Source organism: Tachyglossus aculeatus, chromosome 8 (assembly GCF_015852505.1).
Source record: "Tachyglossus aculeatus isolate mTacAcu1 chromosome 8, mTacAcu1.pri, whole genome shotgun sequence".
Lineage (NCBI taxonomy): Eukaryota > Metazoa > Chordata > Mammalia > Monotremata > Tachyglossidae > Tachyglossus > Tachyglossus aculeatus.
This window is the reverse complement of record NC_052073.1, coordinates 38,464,551-38,490,186: the sequence shown is the minus strand read 5'-3', so window position 1 is coordinate 38,490,186 and position 25,636 is coordinate 38,464,551. Positions and strand designations below refer to the sequence as shown.

The 25,636-nt window shown below is 51.2% G+C and overlaps 2 protein-coding genes across 2 annotated transcripts in view; one reads left to right on the top strand and one right to left on the bottom strand.

Annotated features, from left to right (window-relative positions):
* Positions 1 to 1,517: 1,517 nt before the first annotated feature.
* Positions 1,518 to 24,023, bottom strand: ADPRM (ADP-ribose/CDP-alcohol diphosphatase, manganese dependent). The gene is given in 5 exon segments (XM_038750075.1): positions 1,518 to 2,392; positions 3,764 to 3,880; positions 11,318 to 11,744; positions 11,746 to 11,890; positions 23,914 to 24,023. Coding segments are annotated over 5 exon segments (1,095 nt in total). The 3' UTR covers positions 1,518 to 2,096.
* The window catches only part of LOC119931634 (protein SCO1 homolog, mitochondrial), a 30,428-nt gene continuing 28,737 nt past the window's right edge, over positions 23,946 to 25,636 (top strand). The window contains exon 1 of the mRNA XM_038750458.1: positions 23,946 to 24,165. Coding sequence (XP_038606386.1) covers positions 24,022 to 24,165 — 144 coding nt within the window. The 5' untranslated portion in view covers positions 23,946 to 24,021. The remainder of the gene's footprint in view (positions 24,166 to 25,636) is intronic.

Genomic DNA, 25,636 nt, shown 5'->3' with positions numbered 1-25,636 from the left:
CCCGGGGCGTGGGGTGCCCGCTCCGTCCCTGGAACAGGCTAAGCGCTTAGTACAGTGCTCTGCACATAGTAAGCGCTCAATAAATACGATTGATGATTGATGATGGAACCAGCTCGAGGGTCTCGCCGAGCGCTCGTGGGCGGGAGCCTGGGGGGCTTCGCTCCGGGCGAGTGACGCCTAACGGGAATTCTTCCCGAGTGGGAAGCGCGTCGCGGGCGGGAGCTTGGTGCTTTGCGGAGTGTGAACGTCGCCCCGGCGGATTCCTCCTGGGTGGGAAGCGTGCGTGGGTGGGATCTGGGCGCTCTGCCCCACGTGAAGCATGCCTACGTACATTCCCTCCCGATAGGGAAGCTCCGATATAATTCAATCATCGCCTTCCCCCCGAAAGGGAAGTTCCGCTCTCCGCGTCCAAGATGACTAAATAATTCCATCCCTCCCGAAAGGGGAAGTTCAATTCGCCACATCCAAAATAACAAACGAATTCCCTCCCGCCCGAATGGGAAGTTCAATTCGCCACATCCAAAATGACGGACTAATTCCATCCCGCCCCAAAGGGAAGTTTAATTCGCCACATCCAAAATGACGGACTAATTCTAGCCCGCCCCAAAAGGGAAGTTCAATTCGCCGTATCCAAAGTGACGGACTAATTCTATCCCGCCCGAATGGGAAGTTCAATTCGCCACATCCAAAATGACGGACTAATTCTATCCCGCCCGAATTGGAAGTTCAATTCGCCACATCCAAAATGACGGACTAATTCTATCCCACCCGAATGGGAAGTTCAATTCGCCACATCCAAAATGACGGACTAATTCCATCCCGCCCCAAAGGGAAGTTTAATTCGCCACATCCAAAATGACGGACTAATTCTAGCCCGCCCCAAAAGGGAAGTTCAATTCGCCGTATCCAAAGTGACGGACTAATTCTATCCCGCCCGAATGGGAAGTTCAATTCGCCACATCCAAAATGACAGACTAATTCTATCCCACCCGAATGGGAAGTTCAATTCGCCACATCCAAAATGACGGACTAATTCTATCCCACCCGAATGGGAAGTTCAATTCGCCACATCCAAAGTGACGGACTAATTCTATCCCGCCCAAAAGGGAAGTTCAATTCGCCATATCCAAAGTGACGGACTAATTCCAACCCGCCTGAATGGGAAGTTCAATTCGCCACAACTAAAATGTTGAACTAATTCTATCCCGCCCAAATGGGAAGTTCAATTGGCCACATCCAAAATGACGGACTAAGTCTATCCCGCCAAAAAGGGAAGTTCAATTCGCCATATCCAAAACGACGGACTAATTCCAACCCGCCGGAATGGGAAGTTCAATTCGCCGTATCCAAAGTGACGGACTAATTCTATCCCGCCTGAATGGGAAGTTCAATTCGCCACATCCAAAATGACGAACTAATTCTATCCCGCCCAAATGGGAAGTTCAATTGGCCACATCCAAGATGATGGACTAATTCCAACCCGCCCGAATGGGAAGTTCAATTCGCCACATCCAAAATGACAAACTAATTCTATTCCGCCCAAATGGGAAGTTCAGTTGGCCACATCCAAGATGACGGCCTAATTCCATCCCGCCCGAATGGGAAGTTCAATTCGCCACATCCAAGATGACGGCCTAATTCCATCCCGCCCGAATGGGAAGTTCAATTCGCCACATCCAAGATGACGGCCTAATTCCATCCTGCCGGAATGGGAAGTTCAATTGGCCACATCCAGATGACGGACTAATTCCATCCCGCCCGAATGAGAAGTTCAATTGGCCACATCCAAGATGACGGACTAATTCCATCCCGCCCGAATGAGAAGTTCAATTGGCCACATCCAAGATGACGGCCTAATTCCATCCCGCCTGAATGGGAGGTTCAATTGGCCACATCCAAGATGACGGCCTAATTCCATCCCGCCCGAAAGGGAAGTTCAGTTCGCCACGCGGGATAAATTCCGCGCAGCGCCGAGCCCTTGACTCCGGCCTCGTCCTCCGGCCGCGCCGATTCCCGAACCCTTCCCCGGATGATCCCGCTCCGCGTCGCCGGTCTAAGGAGCGCCGGGCCGCTGGCCGGGCCGGAGGAGGAGCGGGTCAGCGCCCGGGGAAAGGCATCCTGCGGCTGGTCACCCGGCCCTGCCCCTCCAGCACCATCTCTTCGGGGTACACGTGAACCGAGCCGAAGGCCTGGCTGTCGGGGGCCGTCTCGATGACGCCCTCCACGGAGACGTGGTGCACCCCGTGGGGGTCCACGCAGTACCCGCCGTCGTGCGTGTGGCCCGACAGGACGCAGACCACGCACCCGTGCGAGTGGATGACCGCCAGGGCCTCCGCGTAGTTCCACGCCAGGCAGACGCCGTCGCAGGAGTCGGGGTGGAGGGGCAGGTGACCTGCGGGGAGGGAGGGGAGGATGTTGGGAGCCGGGGACGGGAAGGGATCCCGAGGGAGGGGGACACCGGGCGGGATGGAGCCGTTGGAGCCCACCACTCCTCCGATCTGGGGGCAAGTGCGAAGTCCGGATCCCGGGGCGTTTTGGGGAGCCGTGGTCAGTCCCGCGTGTGCGCGGGGAGACGGGGGCACAAAACGGGGTCCTGAGGGATCATCACCATCAATCGTATTTATTGAGCGCTTACTGTGCGCAGAGCGCCGGACTAAGCGCTTGGGAAGTACACGATCCGGGGACAACGGGCGGGATGGAGTCGTCGGGGGTGACCTCCTCCCGACTCCTCCAATCTGGGGGTGAGTGCGAAGGCCGGGTCCCGGGGCGTTTTGGGGAGCTGTGGTCAGTCCCGCGTGTGCCCAGGGAGACGGGGGCACAAAACGGGGTCCTGAGGGATCATCACCATCAATCGTATTTATTGAGCGCTTACTGTGTGCAGAGCACTGGACTAAGCGCTTGGGAAGTACACGATCCAGGGACACCGGGCGGGACGGAGCCGTCGGGGGTAACCTCCCCCCGACTCCTCCGATCTGGGGGCGAGTGCGAAGGCCGGGTCCCGGGGCGTTTTGGGGGGCCGTGGTCAGTCCCGCGTGTGCCCGGGGAGACGGGGGCACAAAACGGGGTCCTGAGGGATCATCATCATCATCAATCGTATTTATTGAGCGCTTACTGTGTGCAGAGCACCGGACTAAGCGCTCGGGAAGTACACGATCCGGGGATAACGGGCGGGACGGAGCCGTCGGGGGTGACCTCCCCCCGACTCCTCCGATCTGGGGGCGAGTGCGAAGGCCGGGTCCCGGGGCGTTTTGGGGGCCGTGGTCAGTCCCGCGTGTGCCCGGGGAGACGGGGGCACAAAACGGGGTCCTGAGGGATCATCACCATCAATCGTATTTATTGAGCGCTTACTGTGTGCAGAGCACTGGACTAAGCGCTTGGGAAGTACACGATCCAGGGACACCGGGCGGGACGGAGTCGTCGGGGGTGACCTCCCCCCGACTCCTCCGATCTGGGGGCGAGTGCGAAGGCCGGGTCCCGGGGTGTTTTGGGGGGCCGTGGTCAGTCCCGCGTGTGCCCGGGGAGACGGGGGCACAAAACGGGGTCCTGAGGGATCATCATCATCAATCGTATTTATTGAGCGCTTACTGTGTGCAGAGCACTGGACTAAGCGCTTGGGAAGTACACGATCCGGGGACACTGGGCGGGACGGAGTCGTCGGGGGTGACCTCCCCCCCACTCCTCCGATCTGGGGGCGAGTGCGAAGGCCGGGTCCTGGGGTGTTTTGGGGGGCCGTGGTCAGTCCCGCGCGAGCCCGGAAACCTACCCACCACCACCACCTTCTCTCCGTTCGAGTCCGAGAAAGTCAGAACTTGGTCGAACCAGGCCAGCTGCTCCTGACTGAATCCTCCGTTGAACTGGACGAACTGGGGCTCGAGGAGTCCTGAAATAATAATAATAATAATAATAATAATAATAATAATCATGGCATTTGTTAAGCGCTTACTATATGTAAAGCACTGTCCTAAGCGCTGGGGGGGGAATACAAGGTGATCAGGTTGTCCCCCGTGGGGTTAACAATCTCAATCCCCATTTTCCAGATAAGGTCACTGAGGCCCAGAGAATAATAATAATAATGACGGTATTTGTTAAGCGCTTACTACGTGCCAAGCACTGTTCTAAGCGCTGGGGGAGATACAAGGTAATCAGGTTGTCCCACGTGGGGCTCACAGTCTTAATCCCCATTTTACAGATGAGGGAACTGAGGCACAGAGAAGTTAAGTCACTTGCCCAAATAATAATAATAATGGCATTTATTAAGTGCTTACTATGTGCAAAGCACGTAGTGTTAACCCTGTGGGGTTAACAATCTCAATCCCCATTTTCCAGATGAGGTCACTGAGGCCCAGAGAATAATAATAATAATAATGATGGTATTTGTTAAGCGCTTACTACGTGCCAAGCACTGCTCTAAGCGCTGGGGGAGATACAAGGTAATCAGGTTGTCCCACGTGGGGCTCACAGTCTTAATCTCCATTTTACAGATGAGGGAACTGAGGCACAGAGAAGTTAAGTCACTTGCCCAAATAATAATGGCATTTATTAAGTGCTTACTATGTGCAAAGCACTGTTCTAAGCGCTGGGGAGGTTATAAGCTAATAATAATAATAATGACGGTATGTGTTAAACGCTTACTATGTGCCGAGTACTGTTCTAAGCGCTGGGGAGGTTACAAGCAAATAATAATAATAATGATGGTATGTGTTAAGCGCTTACTATGTGCCAAGTACTGTTCTAAGCGCTGGGGGGGATACAAGCTAATAACCATAATAATGATGGTATTTAAGCGCTTACTACGTGCCGAGCACTGTTCTAAGCGCTGGGGAGGTTACAAGCAAATAATAATAATAATGATGGTATGTGTTAAGCGCTTACTATGTGCCAAGTACTGTTCTAAGCGCTGGGGGGGATACAAGCTAATAACCATAATAATGATGGTATTTAAGCGCTTACTACGTGCCGAGCACTGTTCTAAGCACTGGGGGTAGATACAAGGTAATGAGGTTGTCCCACGTGGGGCTCACAGTCTTAATCGCGCTTACTATGTGCCAAGTACTGCTCTAAGTGCTGGGGTGGATACACGCTAATAATCATAATAATGATGGTATTTGTTAAGTGCTTACTAGAGAAGTGAAGTGACTTGCCCAAAGTCACGCAGCTGGGAAGCGGCGCAGCCGGGATTCGAACCCATGACCTCGGACTCCCAAGCCCGGGCTCTTTCCACTGAGCCACGCTGCCTCTCACAAGTCGGGGTGGAGGCCCCGGGGACGGGGCGGGCAGGAACTCCGGCAACGAAAGCCGGCCGGGTGACCTTGGGCGAGTCACTTCACTGGGCTTCGGTTTCCCAAGCTGTTGCCTAATCCCGTCGGGTCGACCTTCACAACATCGCTGCAATCTGCCCTTTCCTCTCAATCAATCAATCAATCGTATTTATTGAGCGCTTACTGTGTGCAGAGCACTGGACTAAGTGCTTGGGAAGTCCAAGTCGGCAACATCGAGAGACGGTCCCTACCCAACAGCGGGCTCACAGTCTAGAAGGGGGAGACAGAGAACAAAACCAAACATATTAACAAAATAAAATAAATAGAATAAATATGTACAAGTAAAATAAATAGAGTAATAAATCTGTACAAACATATATACATATATACAGGTGCTGTGGGGAAGGGAAGGAGGTAAGGCGGGGGGGGATGGGGAGGGATGACACAGTCCCTGTCATTCATTCGTTCATTCAATCGTATTTATTGAGCGCTTACTGTGTGCAGAGCACTGTACTAAGCGCTTGGGAAGTCCAAGTTGGCAACATCGAGAGACGGTCCCTACCCAACAGTGGGCTCACAGGCTAGAACAAAACAAAACACGTTAACAAAATAAAATAAATAGAATCGATATGTACAAGTAAAATAAATCAATAAATAGACTAATAAATCCGTACAAACATATATCCATATATCCAGGTGCTGTGGGGAAGGGAAGGAGGTAAGGCGGGGGGGAATGGGGAGGGATGACGCAGTCCCCGTCATTCATTCGTTCATTCAATCGTATTTATTGAGCGCTTACTGTGTGCAGAGCACTGGACTAAGCGCTTGGGAAGTCCAAGTTGGCAACATCGAGAGACGGTCCCTACCCAACAGTGGGCTCACAGGCTAGAACAAAACAAAACACGTTAACAAAATAAAATAAATAGAATCGATATGTACAAGTAAAATAAATCAATAAATAGACTAATAAATCCGTACAAACATATATCCATATATCCAGGTGCTGTGGGGAAGGGAAGGAGGTAAGGCGGGGGGGGAATGGGGAGGGATGACGCAGTCCCCGTCATTCATTCATTCATTCAATCGTATTTATTGAGCGCTTACTGTGTGCAGAGCACTGGACTAAGCGCTTGGGAAGTCCAAGTTGGCAACATAGAGAAGCGGTGTGGCTCAGTGGAAAGAGCACGGGCTTTGGAGCTAGAGGTCATGGGTTCAAATCCCGGCTCTGCCAATTGTCAGCCGTGTGACTTTGGGCAAGTCACTTCACTTCTCTGGGCCTCAGTTACCTCATCTGTAAAATGGGGATTAAGACTGTGAGCCCCACGTGGGACAACCTGATCCCCTTGTATCCCCCCAGCGCTTAGAACAGTGCTTTGCACATAGTAAGCGCTCAATAAATACGATTGAATGAATGAATGAACATAGAGAGACAGTCCCTACCCAACAGCGGGCTCACAGTCTAGAAGGGGGAGACAGACAACAAAACCAAACATATAAACAAAAGAAAGTAAATAGAATCGATATGTACAAGTAAAATAAATCAATAAATAGACTAATAAATCCGTACAAACATATATACATATATCCAGGTGCTGTGGGGAAGGGAAGGAGGTAAGGCGGGGGGAATGGGGAGGGATGACACAGTCCCTGTCATTCATTCATTCATTCAATCGTATTTATTGAGTGCTTACTGTGTGCAGAGCACTGTACTAAGTGCTTAATAATAATGGTATTTGTTAAGCGCTTACTACGTGCCAAGCACTCTTTTAAGCACTGGGGTAGATGCGGGGTGATCAGGTTGTCCCACAGGGGGTCACAGGCTTCACCCCCATTTGACAGCTGAGGGAACTGAGGCCCATCATCATCACCATCAATCGTACTTACTGAGCGCTTACTGTGTGCAGAGCACCGTACTAAGCGCTTGGGAAGTACAAATTGGCAACATATAGAGACAGTCCCTACCCAACAGTGGGCTCACAGTCTAAAAGGCCCGGAGAAGTGAAGTGACTTGCCCCAGGTCACACTGCAGACAGGTGGCGAGGCCGGGATTAGAACCCACGACCTCTGACTCCCAAGGCCGGGCTCTTTCCATTAAGCCCCGCAAACGCTTCTCCTCTCCCGCCTGGCCGACGGCATCGGCCTCCTCGTTGGCCTCCCGGCCTCCCGTCTCTCCCGACTCCGGGCCAGACTTCCCCCTGCCGCCCGCGTCGTTTCCATCATCAATCGTATTTATTGAGCGCTTACTATGTGCAGAGCACTGTGCTGAGCGCTTTTCCCGCGGAAACGTTCAGTCCGTGATTCCCCGCTCCTCGAGACCCTCCAGGGGTTGCCCGCCCACCTCTGCATCCATCCAATCGTACTGATTAAGCGCTTACCGTGTGCACAGCACTGTACTAAGCGCTTGGGAAAGGCCAATACAACAAACAGTGACATTCATCCAATCTTTTAGACTGGGAGCCCACTGCTGGGTAGGGACTGTCTCTAGGTGTTGCCAACTTGGACTTCCCAAGCGCTCAGTACAGTGCTCTGCACACAGTAGGCGCTCAATAAATACGACTGATTGATTGATTGATTGATCCAATCGTATTTATTAAGCGCTTACTGTGTGCGGAGCACTGTACTAAGCTCTTCAAGCAGAAGCGGGAGAGTTAGGGGACCTGGTTGCGAATCCCAGCTCGGCCGCGTCTCTGCCGGGCGACCTTGGGTAAGTCACTTCACTGGGCCTCAGTTTCCCCATCTGTACAATGGGGATTAAAGCCTACTCTCTAAACTGTGAGCCCCACTTGGGCCTGTCTGTGCTGATTATTCATTCAATCGTATTTATTGAGCACTTACGGCATGCAAAGCACTGTACTAAGCGCTTGGGAAGTACAAGCTGGCAACATATAGCGACAGTCCCTACCCATCTTCTAGCTACCCCCACACTTAATATGATGCTGGGCACATAATAATAATAATAATAATAATAATAATAATAATAATAGCATTTATTAAGCGCTTACTATGTGCAAAGCACTGTTCTAAGCGCTGGGCACTGTTCTAAGCACTGGATAACAGCCCTTAACAACCACCACTGGTTTGTTTTGTTGCCCGTCTCCCCCTTTTAGACTGTGAGCCCGTTGTCGGGTAGAGACCGTCTCTATATGTTGCCAACTTGGACTTCCCAAGCGCTTAGTACAGTGCTCTGCACACAGTAAGCGCTCAATAAATACTACTGACTGAATGAATTAGTTTTATCATTCTCCTCATCATTACTCATAACTACTACTGGTAACTAAAGCTACTACTAGAGAAGCAGCGTGGCTCAGTGGAAAGAGCCCGGGCTTAGGAGTCAGAGGTCATGGGTTCGAATCCCGGCTCCGCCGTTTGTCAGCTGTGTGACTTTGGGCGAGTCACTTCACTTCTCTGGGCCTCAGTGACCTCATCTGGAAAATGGGGATGAAGACTGAGAGCCCCACGTGGGATAATGTGATCACCCTGTATCCCCCCCCAGCGCTTAGAACAGTGCTTCACGCATACTAAGCGCTTAACAAATGCCATTACTCCAGCGCTTAGAACAGTGCTTTGCACATAGTAAGCGCTTAACAAATGCCATAGTCATTATTATTATTATTATTATTACTACTACTGGGGAGAAGCAGTGTGGCGTAGCACATAGAGCCCATTATTCTTAGTAGCAAGCGCACACAGTAAGCGCTCACTAAATGCCATCATTACTATTACCATTATTCTTAGTAGCAGGCGCACGTAGTAAGCGCACACTAAACGCCATCATTACTATTACCATTATTCTTAGTAGTAGGCGCACATAGTAAGCGCACACTAAACGCCACCATTACTATTACCATTATTATTAGTAGTAAGCGCACATAGTAAGCGCTTACTAAACGCCACCATTCCTATTACCATTATTCTTAGTAGTAGGCGCACATAGTAAGCGCTTACTAAACGCCATCATTACTATTACCATTATTATTAGTAGTAGGCGCACATACTAAGTGCTTACTAAACGCCATCATTACTATTACCATTATTATTCGTAGTAAGCACACACTAAACGCCACCATTCCCATTACCATTATTCTTAGTAGCAAGCGCACGTAGTAAGCGCTTACTAAATGCCATCATTACTATTACAATTATTATTAGAAAGCGCACACTAAACGCCACCATTACTATCACCATTATTCTTAGTAGTAAGCTCACATAGTAAGCGCTTACTAAACGCCATCATTACTATTACCATTATTCTTAGTAGCAAGCGCACATGGTGAGCGCTCACTAAACGCCATCATTACTCTTACCATTATTATTAGTAGCAAGCGCACATAGTAAGCGCTTACTAAACACCATCATTACTATTACCGTTATTCTTAGTAGTAAGTGCACACAGTAAGCGCTTACTAAACGCCATCATTACTATTACCATTATTAGTAGTAGTAAGCGCACACTAAACGCCATCATTACTATTACCATTATTCTCAGTAGCAAGTGCACAGAGTGAGCGCTTACTAAACGCCATCATTACTATTACCATTATTCTCCGTAGCAAGCGCACATAGTAAGCGCTTACTAAACGCCATCATCACTATTACCATTATTATTAGTAAGCGCACACTAAACGCCATCATTACTATTACCATTATTCTTAGTAGCAAGCGCACATAGTAAGCGCTTAAACACCATCATTACTATTGCCATTATTATTAGTAAGCGCTCACTCAACGCCACCATTACTATTGCCATTATTCTTAGTAGTAAGCGCACATAGTAAGCGCTTACTAAACGCCATCATTGCTATTACCATTATTCTTAGTAGTAAGTGCACACAGTAAGCGCTTACTAAACGCCATCATTACTATTACCATTATTCTTAGTAGCAAGCGCACACAGTAAGCGCTTACTAAACGCCATCATTACTATTACCATTATTATTAGTAGTAAGCGCTTACTAAACGCCACCATTACTATTACCATTATTCTTAGTAGTAAGCGCACACAGTAAGCGCTTACTAAACGCCACCATTCCTATTACCATTATTCTTAGTAGCAAGCGCACATAGTAAGCGCTTACTAAACGCCATCATCACTATTACTATTATTAGTAGTAAGTGCACGTAGTAAGCGCTTACTAAACGCCGTCATTATTATTACATTATTAGTAGTAAGCACACTAAACGCCACCATTACTATTACCATTATTATTAGTAGCAAGCGCACACAGTAAGCGCTCACTAAACGCCATCATTCCTATTACCATTATTCTTCGTAGTAGGCGCACATAGTAAGCGCACACTAAACGCCATCATTACTATTATCATTATTCTTAGTAGTAAGCGTACACTAAACGCCATCATTACTCTTACCATTATTATTAGTAGTAAGCGCACACAGTAAGCGCTTACTAAACGCCATCATTACTATTACCATTATTATTAGTAAGCGCTCACTAAACGCCACCATTACTATTGCCATTATTATTAGTAGTAAGCGCACACAGTAAGCGCTTACTAAACGCCACCATTACTATTACCGTTATTCTTAGTAGCAAGTGCACATAGTAAGCGCTCACTAAACGCCATCATTATTATTATTATTCTGCCAATATAGTAATAATCGTAATAACGGCCAGTGGGGACCGGATAAGACTGTGAGCCCACTGTTGGGTAGGGACTGTCTCTATGTGTTGCCAATTTGTACTTCCCAAGCGCTTAGTACAGTGCTCTGCACATAGTAAGCGCTCAATAAATACGATTGATTGATTGATTGATTGATAATAATAATAATGTTGGCATTCGTTAAGCGCTTACTACGCGCAAAGCACCGTTCTAAGCGCCGGGGGGTACAAAGTGATCAGGTTGTCCCCCGTGGGGCTCACAGTCTTCATCCCCATTTTCCAGACGAGGTCACTGAGGCTCAGAGAAGTGCCTCGCCCAAGGTCACGCCGCTGGGATTCGAACCCATGACCTCTGACTCCAGAGCCCGCGCTCTTCCCGCTGAGCCACGCTGCTTCTCCACCCGGATGGGACGGGCTGCTCCGCGGCCCGGCGGGGCTCACCTCGGGGGCTGTTGAGGTCGGCGTTGGGGTTCTTCTCCGTCAAGAGGCGCAGGGCCTCCCGGTACCTGGGGCAGGCCGGGTCCCTGCCCAGGACGCTCAGATCGTAGGCGTCCAGGAGGACGAAGCGGAAGCCCGGCAGCGGGGCGAAGTGGTAGGCGTGGAGGCCGTCCGGGGCCGCGGGCCGGGGGTCGCCCAGCCGGCGGGTGTCCAGCGCGGAGCGGGCCAGCTGGGCCCGGCTGAAGTTGTAGAGGTCGTGGTTGCCCCAGCTGTGGTGGACGGGGGCGCCCAGCGGGAGGAACTCGGCCAGGACGCGCGCCAGGGCCGGCCCCGCGGCCCGCCGGCCGGCGTTGGCCCCGTCGATGGCGTCGCCCAGCTGCAGGACGAAGCGCGGGGGCCGGGGCGCCGCCCGCCACGCCGCCACCGCCCCCCCGCAGCAGGCCCAGGCTGGCCCGGTAGTAGCGCCGCCGCGTCCCCAGGAAGTTGGAGCCGTCCTCCAGGTCGGCGTACTGGACGTCCGCGATCACCCCGAACGAGAAGCGGGGCCCGTCGGACATGGCGGGCGGGCGGGCGGGCCTCTCCCGCGCCCTCCTTGGACCTGGTCAATCAATCAATCAATCAATCGATCGTATTTACTGAGCGCTTACTGTGTGCAGACCACTGGACTCAGTCCAAGTTGGCAACATATACAGGCATCATCATCAGTCGTATTTATCGAGCGCTTACTGTGTGCAGAGCACTGGACTAAGCGCTTGGGAAGTACAAATTGGCAACATATAGAGACATATAGTCCCTACCCAACAGTGGGCTCACACTGTGGTGTGTTTAAGTCATCCGTTCAATCGTAGTTTTTTTTTTTTTTGGATGGCATTGATTAAGCGCTCACTCGGTGCAGAGCACCGTTCTGAGCGCTGGGGAGGTTACAAGGTGATGGGGTTGTCGATCAATCAATCGATCGTATTTATTGAGCGCTTACTGTGTGCAGACCACTGGACTCAGTCCAAGTTGGCAACATATAGAGGCATCATCATCAGTCGTATTTATCGAGCGCTTACTGTGTGCAGAGCACTGGACTAAGCGCTTGGGAAGTACAAATTGGCAACATATAGAAACATATAGTCCCTACCCAACAGTGGGCTCACACTGTGGTGTGTTTAAGTCATCCATTCAATCGTAGTTTTTTTTTTTTTTTGGATGGCATTTATTAAGCGCTTACTAGGTGCAGAGCACCGTTCTGAGCGCTGGGGAGGTTACAAGGTGATGGGGTTGTCGATCAATCAATCGATCGTATTTATTGAGCGCTTACTGTGTGCAGACCACTGGACTCAGCCCAAGTTGGCAACATATAGAGGCATCATCATCAGTCGTATTTATCGAGCGCTTACTGTGTGCAGAGCACTGGACTAAGCGCTTGGGAAGTACAAATTGGCAACATATAGAGACATATAATCCCTACCCAACAGTGGGCTCACACTGTGGTGTGTTTAAGTCATCCATTCAATCGTAGTTTTTTTTTTTTGGATGGCATTGATTAAGCGCTCACTCGGTGCAGAGCACCGTTCTGAGCGCTGGGGAGGTTACAAGGTGATGGGGTTGTCGATCAATCAATCGATCGTATTTACTGAGCGCTTACTGTGTGCAGACCACTGGACTCAGTCCAAGTTGGCAACATATAGAGGCATCATCATCAGTCGTATTTATCGAGCGCTTACTGTGTGCAGAGCACTGGACTAAGCGCTTGGGAAGTACAAATTGGCAACATATAGAAACATATAGTCCCTACCCAACAGTGGGCTCACACTGTGGTGTGTTTAAGTCATCCGTTCAATCGTAGTTTTTTTTTTTGGATGGCATTGATTAAGCGCTCACTCGGTGCAGAGCACCGTTCTGAGCGCTGGGGAGGTTACAAGGTGATGGGGTTGTCGATCAATCAATCGATCGTATTTATCGAGCGCTTACTGTGTGCAGACCACTGGACTCAGTCCAAGTTGGCAACATATACAGGCACCATCATCAGTCGTATTTATCGAGCGCTTACTGTGTGCACAGCACTGGACTAAGCGCTTGGGAAGTACAAATTGGCAACATATAGAGACATATAGTCCCTACCCAACAGTGGGCTCACACTGTGGTGTGTTTAAGTCATCCATTCAATCGTAGTTTTTTTTTTTTTTTGGATGGCCTTTATTAAGCGCTCACTCGGTGCAGAGCACCGTTCTGAGCGCTGGGGAGCTTACAAGGTGATGGGGTTGTCAATCAATCAATCGATCGTATTTATTGAGCGCTTACTGTGTGCAGACCACTGGACTCAGTCCAAGTTGGCAACATATAGAGGCATCATCATCAGTCGTATTTATCGAGCGCTTACTGTGTGCACAGCACTGGACTAAGCGCTTGGGAAGTACAAATTGGCAACATATAGAGACATATAGTCCCTACCCAACAGTGGGCTCACACTGTGGTGTGTTTAAGTCATCCATTCAATCGTAGTTTTTTTTTTTTTGGATGGCCTTTATTAAGCGCTCACTCGGTGCAGAGCACCGTTCTGAGCGCTGGGGAGGTTACAAGGTGATGGGGTTGTCGATCAATCAATCGATCGTATTTATTGAGCGCTTACTGTGTGCAGACCACTGGACTCAGTCCAAGTTGGCAACATATACAGGCATCATCATCAGTCGTATTTATCGAGCGCTTACTGTGTGCAGAGCACTGGACTAAGCGCTTGGGAAGTACAAATTGGCAACATATAGAAACATATAGTCCCTACCCAACAGTGGGCTCACACTGTGGTGTGTTTAAGTCATCCATTCAATCGTAGTTTTTTTTTTTTTTGGATGGCCTTTATTAAGCGCTCACTCGGTGCAGAGCACCGTTCTGAGCGCTGGGGAGGTTACAAGGTGATGGGGTTGTCGATCAATCAATCGATCGTATTTATTGAGCGCTTACTGTGTGCAGACCACTGGACTCAGTCCAAGTTGGCAACATATAGAGGCATCATCATCAGTCGTATTTATCGAGCGCTTACTGTGTGCAGAGCACTGGACTAAGCGCTTGGGAAGTACAAATTGGCAACATAGAGAGACATATAGTCCCTACCCAACAGTGGGCTCACACTGTGGTGTGTTTAAGTCATCCATTCAATCGTAGTTTTTTTTTTTTGGATGGCATTTATTAAGCACTCACTAGGTGCAGAGCACCGTTCTGAGCGCTGGGGAGGTTACAAGGTGATGGGGTTGTCGATCAATCAATCGATCGTATTTATTGAGCGCTTACTGTGTGCAGAGCACTGGACTCAATCCAAGTGGGACAGGGACTATATCCAATTGATCCTCCTCCAGGAGGCCTTCCCAGACTGAGCCCCTTCCTTCCTTTCCCCCTCGTCCCCCTCTCCATCCCCCCATCTTACCTCCTTCCCTTCCCCACAGCACCTGGATATATGTTTGTACATATTTATTACTCTATTTATCTTGTACCTATCTATTCTATTTATTTTATTTTGTTAGTATGTTTGGTTTTGTTCTCTGTCTCCCCCTCCTAGACTGTGAGCCCACTGTTGGGTAGGGACTGTCTCTGGATGTTGCCAATTTGCACTTCCCAAGCGCTCAGTACAGTGCTCTGCACATAGTAAGCGCTCAATAAATACGATTGATGATGATGATGAAGTTGGCAACATATAGAGGCACTGTGGTGTTCCAGTCATCCATTCAATCGTAGTTTGTTTTTTTTTGGGGGGGTGGCATCATGGGTTCGAATCCCGACTCCACCACACGTCTGCTGTGTGATCTTGGGCAAGTCGGTTAACTTCTCTGGGCCTCAGTTACCTCATCTGTCAAATGGGGATTAAGACTGTGCGCTCAGTACAGCGCTCTGCACATTGTGAGCACTCAATAAATACCACTGGCTGACCAACCGCTCTCCCGAACGCACCCAAATCATCCCCACCCCAAAGAAGTCAGCCGGCCTTGCTGACGGGGGATCCCGTCGGGAGCAGCGGATGGGGCTCAATTAATCAGTGGGATTTATTGAGCGCTTAATTTGTGCAGAGCACTGAATTGACCTCTTGGGAGAGTCCAATACAACCCCAGCTCCACCCACTGGGTGACCTTGGGAAGGTCACTTCCCTTTCTATTATTATTATTATTATTCTGTGCAAAGCACTGTTCTAACCCCAGCTCCGCCCACTGGGTGACCTTGGGAAGGTCACTTCCCTTTCTATTATTATTACTATTATTATCATTATTATTCTGTGCAAAGCACTGTTCTAACCCCAGCTCCGCCCACTGGGTGACCTTGGGAAGGTCACTTCCCTTTCTATTATTATTATCATTACGTGCAAAGCACTGTTCTAACCCCAGCTCCGCCCACTGGGTGACCTTGAGAAGGTCACTTTCCTTTCTATTATTATTATTATTATTACTATTATTATTATGTGCAAAGCACTGTTCTAACCCCAGCTCCAACCACTGGGTGACCTTGGGAAGGTCACTTCCCTTTCTATCATTATTATTATCATTATTATTATTATGTGCAAAGCGCTGTTCTAACCCCAGCTCTGCCCGCTGAGTGACCTTGGGAAGGTCACTTCCCTTTCTATTATTATTATTATTATTATTAGTATTATTATGTGCAAAGCACTGTTCTAACCCCAGCTCTGCCCGTTGGGTGACCTTGGGAAGGTCACTTCCCTTTCTATTATTATTATTATTATTACTACGTGCAAAGCACTGTTCTAACCCCAGCTCCGCCCGCCGGGTGACCTTGGGAAGGTCACTTCCCTTTCTATTATCATCATTATTACTATTATTATTACGTGCAAAGCACTGTTCTAACCCCAGCTCCGCCCGCTGGGTGACCTTGGGAAGGTCACTTCCCTTTCTATTATTATTATTAGTATTATTATTACGTGCAAAGCACTGTTCTAACCCCAGCTCCGCCCGCCGGGTGACCTTGGGAAGGTCACTTCCCTTTCTCATCTGGAAAATGAAGATTAAACAGCCGCCCTCCCTCCTCCTTAGATTGCGAGCCCTGGACGGGACGGAGACTGTGCCCTGCCTGATTACCTTTTATCTACTTCTGCATTCACTCGGCACATAAGTGCCTTGAGATCCTCACTACCATTACCGTTATTCATTCATTCATTCGTATTTATTGAGCGCTTACTGTGTGCAGAGCACTGTATTAAGCGCTTGGGAAGTCCAAGTCGGCGACATCTAGAGACGGTCCCTACCCGACAACGGGCTCACGGTCTAGAAGCTTGGCGGTCTTGAGCGCTTAGTACAGTGCTCTGCACACAGTAAGCGCTCAATAAATACGATTGATTGATTGATTAGAAGGGGGAGACGGACAGCGAAACAAAACACGTGGACGGGTGTCGAGTCGTCAGAACAAATAGAATTAAAGCTAAATGCACATCATTGTCTCTATCCCAGCGCTTATTACTACTAATAATGACGGTATTTGTTAATAATGTTGGCATTTGTTAAGCACTTACTATGTGCCAAGCACTGTTCTAAGCGCTGGGGGAGATACAAGGTCATCGGGCTGTCCTCCGTGGGGCTCACAGTCTTCATCCCCATTTTCCAGATGAGGTCACTGAGGCCCAGAGAAGTGAAGTGACTAGCCCGAAGTCACCCAGCTGACAAGTGGCGCAGGCAGGATTAGAACCCACGGCCTCTGACTCCCAAGCCCGGGCTCTTTCCACTGAGCCACGCTGCTTCGCCTAGTACACTGCCTGGCATGTAGTAAGCGCTTAACGAACTTTGTTGGGTAGGGACCGTCTCTCTCTGTTGCCAAATTGTGCTTTCCCAAGCCCTTAGTCCAGTGCTCTGCACGTAGTAAGTCCCAGGCGCTTAGTACAGTGCTCTGCACACAGTAAGCGCTCAATAAATACGACTGAATGAATGAATAGTAAGTGCTCAATAAATACACTTGAATGAATGGTGCTTTCCAAAGCGCTTAGCCCAGGGCTCCGCACACAGTCAGCGCTCCGCAAATACCACTGAATGAATGAATGGTGCTTTCCCAAGCGTTTAGTCCAGTGCTCAGCACACAGTGGGCGCTCAATAAATACGCTTGAATGAATGAATGAATAGTGCTTTCCAAGCGCTTAGTCCAGGGCTTTGCACACAGAAAGCGCTCCATAAATACCACTGAGTGAATGCGTGAATGGTGCTTTCCAAGCGCTTAGTGCAGTGCTCTGCACACAGTCAGCGCTCCATAAATACGCTTGAATGAATGAATGAATGGTGCTTACCAAGCGCTTAGTCCAGGGCTTTGCACACTGAAAGCGCTCCATAAATACCACTGAGTGAATGAATGGTGTTTTCCAAGCGCTTAGTGCAGTGCTCCGCACACAGTCAGCGCTCCATAAATACCACTGAGTGAATGAATTGCGCTTTGCGAGCGCTTAGTCCACTGCCCCGCAGTCAGCGCTCCATAAATACCATTGAGTGAATGAATGAATAGTACTTTCCCAAGCGCTTAGTGCAGTGCTCCGCACACAGTCAGCGCTCCATAAATACCACTGAATGAATGAATGACTGAACGGTGCTTTCCCAAGCGCTTAGTGCAGTGCTCTGCACACAGTCAGCGCTCCATAAATACCACTGAAGGAATGAATGAATGAATGGTGCTTTCCAAGCGCTTAGTGCAGTCCGCACACAGTCAGCGCTCCATAAATACCGCCGAATGAATGAATGATGCTTTCCAAGCGCTTAGTGCAGTCCTCCACACACAGTCAGCGCTCCGTAAATACCACGGAATGAATGAATGGTGCTTTCCCAAGCGCTTAGTGCAGTGCTCCGCACACGGCGCTCCATAAATACGCTTGAATGAATGAATGGTGCTTATTAAGCGCTTAGTCCAGGGCTTTGCACACAGTAAATACAACTGAATGAATGAATTGTTTTCCAAGCGCTTAGTGCAGTGCTCCGTAAATACCACTGAGTGAATGAATGAGTAGTACTTCCCCAAGCGCTTAGTGCAGTGCTCCGCACACAGTCAGCGCTCCATAAATACCACTGAATGAATGAATGGTGCTTTCCCAAGCGCTTAGTGCAGTCCCCCGCACACAGTCAGCGCTCCGTAAATACCACTGAATGAATGAATGGTGCTTTCCCAAGCGCTTAGTGCAGTCCCCCGCACACAGTCAGCGCTCCGTAAATACCACTGAGTGAATGAATGAATGAATGGTGCTTTCCCAAGCGCTTAGTACAGTCCCCCGCTGTCAGCGCTCCATAAATACCACTGAATGAATGAATGAATGGTGGTTCCCAAGCGCTTAGTACAGTGCTCCGCAGTCAGCAGTCCATATATACCATTGAATGAATGAATGAATGGTGGTTCCCAAGCGCTTAGTGCAGTGCCTTGCACACAGTCTGCACTCCATAAATACCACCGAATGAATGACTGAATGGTGCTTTCCCAAGCGCTTAGTGCAGCCCCCCGCACACAGTCAGCGCTCCGTAAATACCACTGAATGAATGAATGAACGGCGCTTTCCCAAGCGCTTAGTACAGTGCCCTGCACACAGTCGGGGTTCCATAAATACTATTGAATGACTGAATGGTGCTTTCCAAGCGCTTAGTACAGTGCCCTGCACACAGTCGGCGCTCCATAAATACCACCGAATAAATGAATGAATGGTGCTTTCCCAGGCGCTTAGTGCGGTGCCCCGCACACAGTCGGCGCTCCATAAATACCACCGAATGAATGAATGAATGGTGCTTTCCCAAGCGCTTAGTACAGTGCTCCGCACACAGTCAGCGCTCCATAAATACCACTGAATGACTGAATGGTGCTTTCCCAAGCGCTTAGTGCAGTGCTCCGCACACAGTGAGCTCTCCCTCAATACCACTGACTGACTGAATGGTGCTTTCCCAAGCGCTTAGTACAGTGCTCCGCACACAGCGCTCCATAAATACCACTGAATGAATGAATGGTGCTTTCCCAAGCGCTTAGTGCAGTGCTCCATACACAGTCAGCGCTCCATAAATACCACTGAATGACTGAATGGTGCTTTCCCAAGCGCTTAGTACAGTCCCCCGCACACAGTCAGCGCTCCGTAAATACCACTGAGTGAATGAATGACTGAATGGTGCTTTCCCAAGCGCTTAGTGCAGTGCTCCGCACACAGTCAGCGCTCCGTAAATACCACTGAATGAATGAATGGTGCTTTCCCAGGCGCTTAGTGCAGTCCCCCGCACAGTCAGCGCTCCGTAAATACCACTGAATGACTGAATGGTGCTTTCCCAAGCGCTTAGTGCAGTCCTCCGCACACAGTCAGCGCTCCGTAAATACCACTGAATGAATGAATGACTGAATGGGGCTTTCCAAGCGCTTAGTGCAGTGCTCCGCACACTGTCCATAAATACCACTGAATGAATGAATGGTGCTTTCCCAAGCGCTTAGTGCAGTCCTCCGCACACAGTCAGCGCTCCGTAAATACCACTGAGTGAATGAATGAATGGTGCTTTCCCAAGCGCTTAGTGCAGTGCTCCGCACACTGTCAGCGCTCCCTAAATACCACTGAATGAATGAGTGAATGAATGGTGCTTTCCCAAGCGCTTAGTGCAGTCCTCCACACAGCGCTCTATAAATACCACTGAATGAACGAATGGTGCTTTCCCAAGCGCTTAGTGCAGTGCTCCGCACACTGTCAGCACTCCGTAAATACCACTGAATGAATGAATGAATGGTGCTTTCCCAAGCGCTTAGTCCAGTGCTCCGCACACAGTCGGCGCTCCGTAAATACCACTGAATGAGTGAATGATGCTTTCCCAAGCGCTTAGTACAGTGCTCCGCACACAGTCAGCGCTCCATAAATACCACTGAATGAATGAATGACTGAATGGTGCTTTCCCAAGCGCTTAGTGCAGTGCTCTGCACACAGTCAGCGCTCCGCAAATACCACTGAATGAATGAATGGTGCTTTCCCAAGCGCTCAGTGCAGTGCCCCGCACACTGTCGGCGCTCCGTAAATACCACTGAGTGAATGAATGAATGGTGCTTTCCCAAGCGCTTAGTACAGTCCCCCGCACACAGTCAGCGCTCCGTAAATACCACTGAGTGAATGAATGAATGAATGGTGCTTTCCCAAGCGCTTAGTACAGTCCCCCGCACACAGTCAGCGCTCCGCAAATACCACTGAGTGAATGAATGAATGAATGGTGCTTTCCCAAGCGCTTAGTGCAGTCCTCCACACAGCGCTCTATAAATACCACTGAATGACTGAATGGTGCTTTCCCAAGCGCTTAGTACAGTCCCCCGCAAACAGTCAGCGCTCCGTAAATACCACTGAATGAATGAATGAATGAATGGTGCTTTCCCAAGCGCTTAGTGCAGTGCCCCGCACACAGTCGGCGCTCCGTAAATACCACCGAATGAATGACTGACTGGTGCTTTCCCAAGCGCTTAGTACAGTGCTCCGCAGTCAGCGCTCCATATATACCATTGTATGAATGAATGAACGGTGGTTCCCAAGCGCTTAGTGCAGTGCCCCACACACAGTCGGCGCTCCGTAAATACCACTGAATGAATGAATGGTGCTTTCCCAAGCGCTTAGTGCAGTGCTCTGCACACAGTGGGCGCTCCAGAAATACCACCGAATAAATGAATGAATGGTGCTTTCCCAAGCACTTAGTGCAGTGCCCCGCACACAGTCGGCGCTCCATAAATACCACCGAATGAATGAATGAATGGTGGTTCCCAAGCGCTTAGTGCAGTGCCCCGCACACAGTCAGCGCTCCCTAAATACCACTGAGTGAATGAATGAATGAATGAATGGTGCTTTCCTAAGCGCTTAGTACAGTCCCCCGCAAACAGTCAGCGCTCCGTAAATACCACTGAATGAATGAATGGCTGAATGGTGCTTTCCCAAGCGCTTAGTACAGTGCCCCGCACACAGTCAGCGCTCCGTAAATACCACTGAATGAATGAATGAATGGTGCTTTCCAAGCGCTTAGTGCAGTCCTCCACACAGCGCTCTATAAATACCACTGAATGACTGAATGACTGAATGGGGCTTTCCCAAGCGCTTAGTGCAGTGCCCCGCACACAGTCGGCGCTCCGTAAATACCACCGAATGAATGAATGACAGAATGGTGCTTTCCAAGCGCTTAGTGCAGTGCTCGCACACTGTCCATAAATACCACTGAATGAATGAATGGTGCTTTCCCAAGCGCTTAGTGCAGTCCCCCGCACACTGTCCATAAATACCACTGAATGAATGAATGGTGCTTTCCCAAGCGCTTAGTGCAGTCCTCCGCACACAGTCAGCGCTCCGTAAATACCACTGAGTGAATGAATGAATGGTGCTTTCCCAAGCGCTTAGTGCAGTGCTCCGCACACTGTCAGCGCTCCCTAAATACCACTGAATGAATGAATGAATGGTGCTTTCCCAAGCGCTTAGTCCAGTGCTCCGCACACAGTCGGCGCTCCGTAAATACCACTGAATGAGTGAATGATGCTTTCCCAAGCGCTTAGTACAGTGCTCCGCACACAGTCAGCGCTCCATAAATACCACTGAATGAATGAATGACTGAATGGTGCTTTCCCAAGCGCTTAGTGCAGTGCTCTGCACACAGTCAGCGCTCCGCAAATACCACTGAATGAATGAATGGTGCTTTCCCAAGCGCTCAGTGCAGTGCCCCGCACACTGTCGGCGCTCCGTAAATACCACTGAATGAATGAATGAATGGTGCTTTCCCAAGCGCTTAGTACAGTCCCCCGCACACAGTCAGCGCTCCGCAAATACCACTGAGTGAATGAATGAATGAATGGTGCTTTCCCAAGCGCTTAGTGCAGTGCTCTGCACACAGTCAGCGCTCCGCAAATACCACTGAATGAATGAATGGTGCTTTCCCAAGCGCTTAGTCCAGTGCTCCGCACACAGTCGGCGCTCCGTAAATACCACTGAATGAGTGAATGATGCTTTCCCAAGCGCTTAGTACAGTGCTCCGCACACAGTCAGCGCTCCATAAATACCACTGAATGAATGAATGACTGAATGGTGCTTTCCCAAGCGCTTAGTGCAGTGCTCTGCACACAGTCAGCGCTCCGCAAATACCACTGAATGAATGAATGGTGCTTTCCCAAGCGCTCAGTGCAGTGCCCCGCACACTGTCGGCGCTCCGTAAATACCACTGAGTGAATGAATGAATGGTGCTTTCCCAAGCGCTTAGTACAGTCCCCCGCACACAGTCAGCGCTCCGCAAATACCACTGAGTGAATGAATGAATGAATGGTGCTTTCCCAAGCGCTTAGTGCAGTGCTCTGCACACAGCGCTCTATAAATACCACTGAATGAATGAATGGTGCTTTCCCAAGCGCTTAGTGCAGTGCTCCGCACACAGTCGGCTCTCCATAAATACCACTGAGTGAATGAATGAATGGTGCTTTCCCAAGCGCTTAGTACAGTGCTCCGCACACAGTCGGCGCTCCATAAATACTACTGAATGAGTGAATGGTGCTTTCCCAAGCGCTTAGTACAGTGCTCCGCACACAGTCGGCTCTCCATAAATACCACTGAGTGAATGAATGAATGGTGCTTTCCCAAGCGCTTAGTACAGTGCCCTGCACACAGTCAGCGCTCCGTAAATACCACTGAATGACTGAATGGTGCTTTCCCAAGCGCTTAGTGCAGTGCTCCGCACACAGTGAGCTCTCCCTCAATACCACTGAATGAATGAATGACTGAATGGTGCTTTCCCAAGCGCTTAGTGCAGTGCTCTGCACACAGTCAGCGCTCCGCAAATACCACTGAATGAATGAATGGTGCTTTCCCAAGCGCTTAGTGCAGTGCTCCGCACACAGTCGGCGCTCCGTAAATACCACTGAGTGAATGAATGGTGCTTTCCCAAGCGCTTAGTACAGTGCTCCGCACACTGTCAGCGCTCCATATATACCACTGATTGAATGAATGGTGCTTTCCCAAGCGCTTAGTACAGTCCCCCACACACAGTCAGCGCTCCGTAAATACCACTGAATGGATGAATGAACGAATGGTGGTTCCCAAGCGCTTAGTACAGCGCTCTGCAGCCAGCGGTCCATATATACCAGTGAATGAATGAAAGGTGGTTCCCAAGCGCTTAGTACAGTGCCCCGCACACAGTCGGCGCTCCACAAATACCACCGACTAAATGAATGAATGAATGGTGCTTTCCCAAGCGCTTAGTACAGTGCCCTGCACACAGTCGGCGCTCCGTAAATACCACTGAATGACTGAATGGTGCTTTCCAAGCGTTTAGTACAGTGTCCCGCACACAGTCGGCGCTCCCTAAATACCACTGACTAAATGGTGCTTTCCCAAGCGCTTAATACAGTGCTCCGCACACAGTCGGCGCTCAACACCACTGACTGAATGACTGAATGGTGCTTTCCCAAGCGCTCAGTACAGTGCCCCGCACACAGTCGGCGCTCCACAAGTACAAAACAGGATAAAAGCAAAGGAGACGAAGGAGGGGGGAGGGGAGGGAGCGGGGCGCTCAGTACACAGCCCTGACGGACGGAGCGAAGGACGGAGCGGGAGACCCACCGTCAGGCGTCGTCGCGCTTCTCCTCAGGCTCCTCCCGCCGGAAGTGGGCGGGGCTTCGGGCGGAACCAGAGAGCGCCGCCCGCGCGGGCTAGAGCGGCCCCTTCTCCCCTGCCCGTCCGTCCGTCCGCCCGCCCGTCCTCTCTCCGTCCGCGCGGCGCCCCCCCGCGGCCCGCCATGGCGGCGTTGTCGGCGGCGGCGCTGGGGTGGCTGCGGGGCCTCCCGCCGTGGGCCCGGGGATTCCGGGCCGTGGCTCCGGCCGGGACCAAGACGGCGGGAGGAAGAGGAGGAGGAGGAGGAGGAGGAGCCGGAGCCCGCCAGGTGCGCGAGGCGGGAGGGGGCGGGGCTTGGGGAAGGGGCGGGGCCTGCGGAAAGGGGGCGTGGTCTCGGTGTGTGGAGGAGGGGCGGGGCCTGGGAAAGGGGGCGTGTCTTGGTGTGGGGGGCGGGGCCTGGGGAAGGGGCGGGACCTCGGAAAAGGAGGCGGGGCCTTGGTGTGCGGGGAGGGGCGTGGCCTTGGCGCGCGGGGGGACAAGGGAAAGGGCGGGGCCTCGGGCGGAGGGGCGGGGCTTCGAGGAGGTGGGAGGGGGTCTCAGGCTGAGGGGCGGGGCCTCGGTCTGAGGGGAACGGGGCGGGGTTTAGGGAAGGGGAGGGGCCCGGGGGCTGAGGGAAATGGGGCGGGGCTTCGGCCTGAGGGGAAAGGGGCGGGGCTTAGGGATGAGGTGGGGAAGGGGCGGGGCCTCGGTCTGGGTGGGAAGGGGCGGGGCCTCGCCTCGGTCTGAGGGTAAGGGGGCGGGGACTAGGGAAGGGGGAGGGGCTTTGGTATGGCGGAAAGGGCGGGGCTTAGGGCTGGGGGAAGGGGCGGGGCCTCTACCCGAGGAAGGCAAGGGGCGGGGCCTCGGTCTGAGGAAGTGGGCGGGGCTTAGGGCAGGGGCGGGGCTTCTGTCGGAGGGGGGGAGGGCGTGGCCTCGGTCTGACGGAAAGGGGCGGGGCCTGGGGCTGAGGGGGGGAAGTGGGCGGGGGTTTGGGCAAGGGGGTGGGGCCTGAGGCTGAGGGGGGGAAGGGGCGGGGCCTCGGTCTGAGGGAAAGGGCGGGGCTTGGGGGCTGAGAAGGGGCGGGGCCTCGGTCCGAGGGAAAGGGGACGGGGCTTTGGGCTGAGGGGGGGGGCGGGGCCTCGGTCCGAGGGAAAGGGGGCGGGGCTTTGGGCTGAGGGGGGAAAGGGGCGGGGCCTGGGGCTGAGGAGGAAAGGGCGGGGCCGGGACAGGGGGCGGGGCTTCCGTCTGAGGGGGGAAATGGGCGGGGCCTGTGGCCGAGGGGGGGAAGGGGCGGGGCCTCGGTCGGAGGGAAAGGGCGGGGCTTCCGTCTGAGAGGAAAGGGGCGGGGCCTCGGTCTGAGGGAAAGGGGAGGGTCTTAGGGCAGGGGGCGGGGCTTCTATCGGAGGGGGGAAGGGGCGGGGCCTCATCCATTCATTCATTCATTCATTCAATCAATCGTATTTATTGAGCGCTTGCTGTGTGCCGAGCACTGTACTAAGCGCTTGGGAAGTACAAGTTGGCAACATAGAGAGACAGTCCCCACCCGACAGCGGGCTCACAGTCTAGAAGGGGGAGACAGAGAACAAAACCAAACGTGTAGACAATTGTCAAGTCGTCAGAATAAATAGAAGTGAAGCTAGATGCACATCATCATTAACAAAATAAATAGAATAGTAAATACGGACAAGTCAAATAAATAGAGTCATAAATCTGGGCAAACATCTATACAGGGGCTGTGGGGAGGGGGAAGCAGCGTGGCT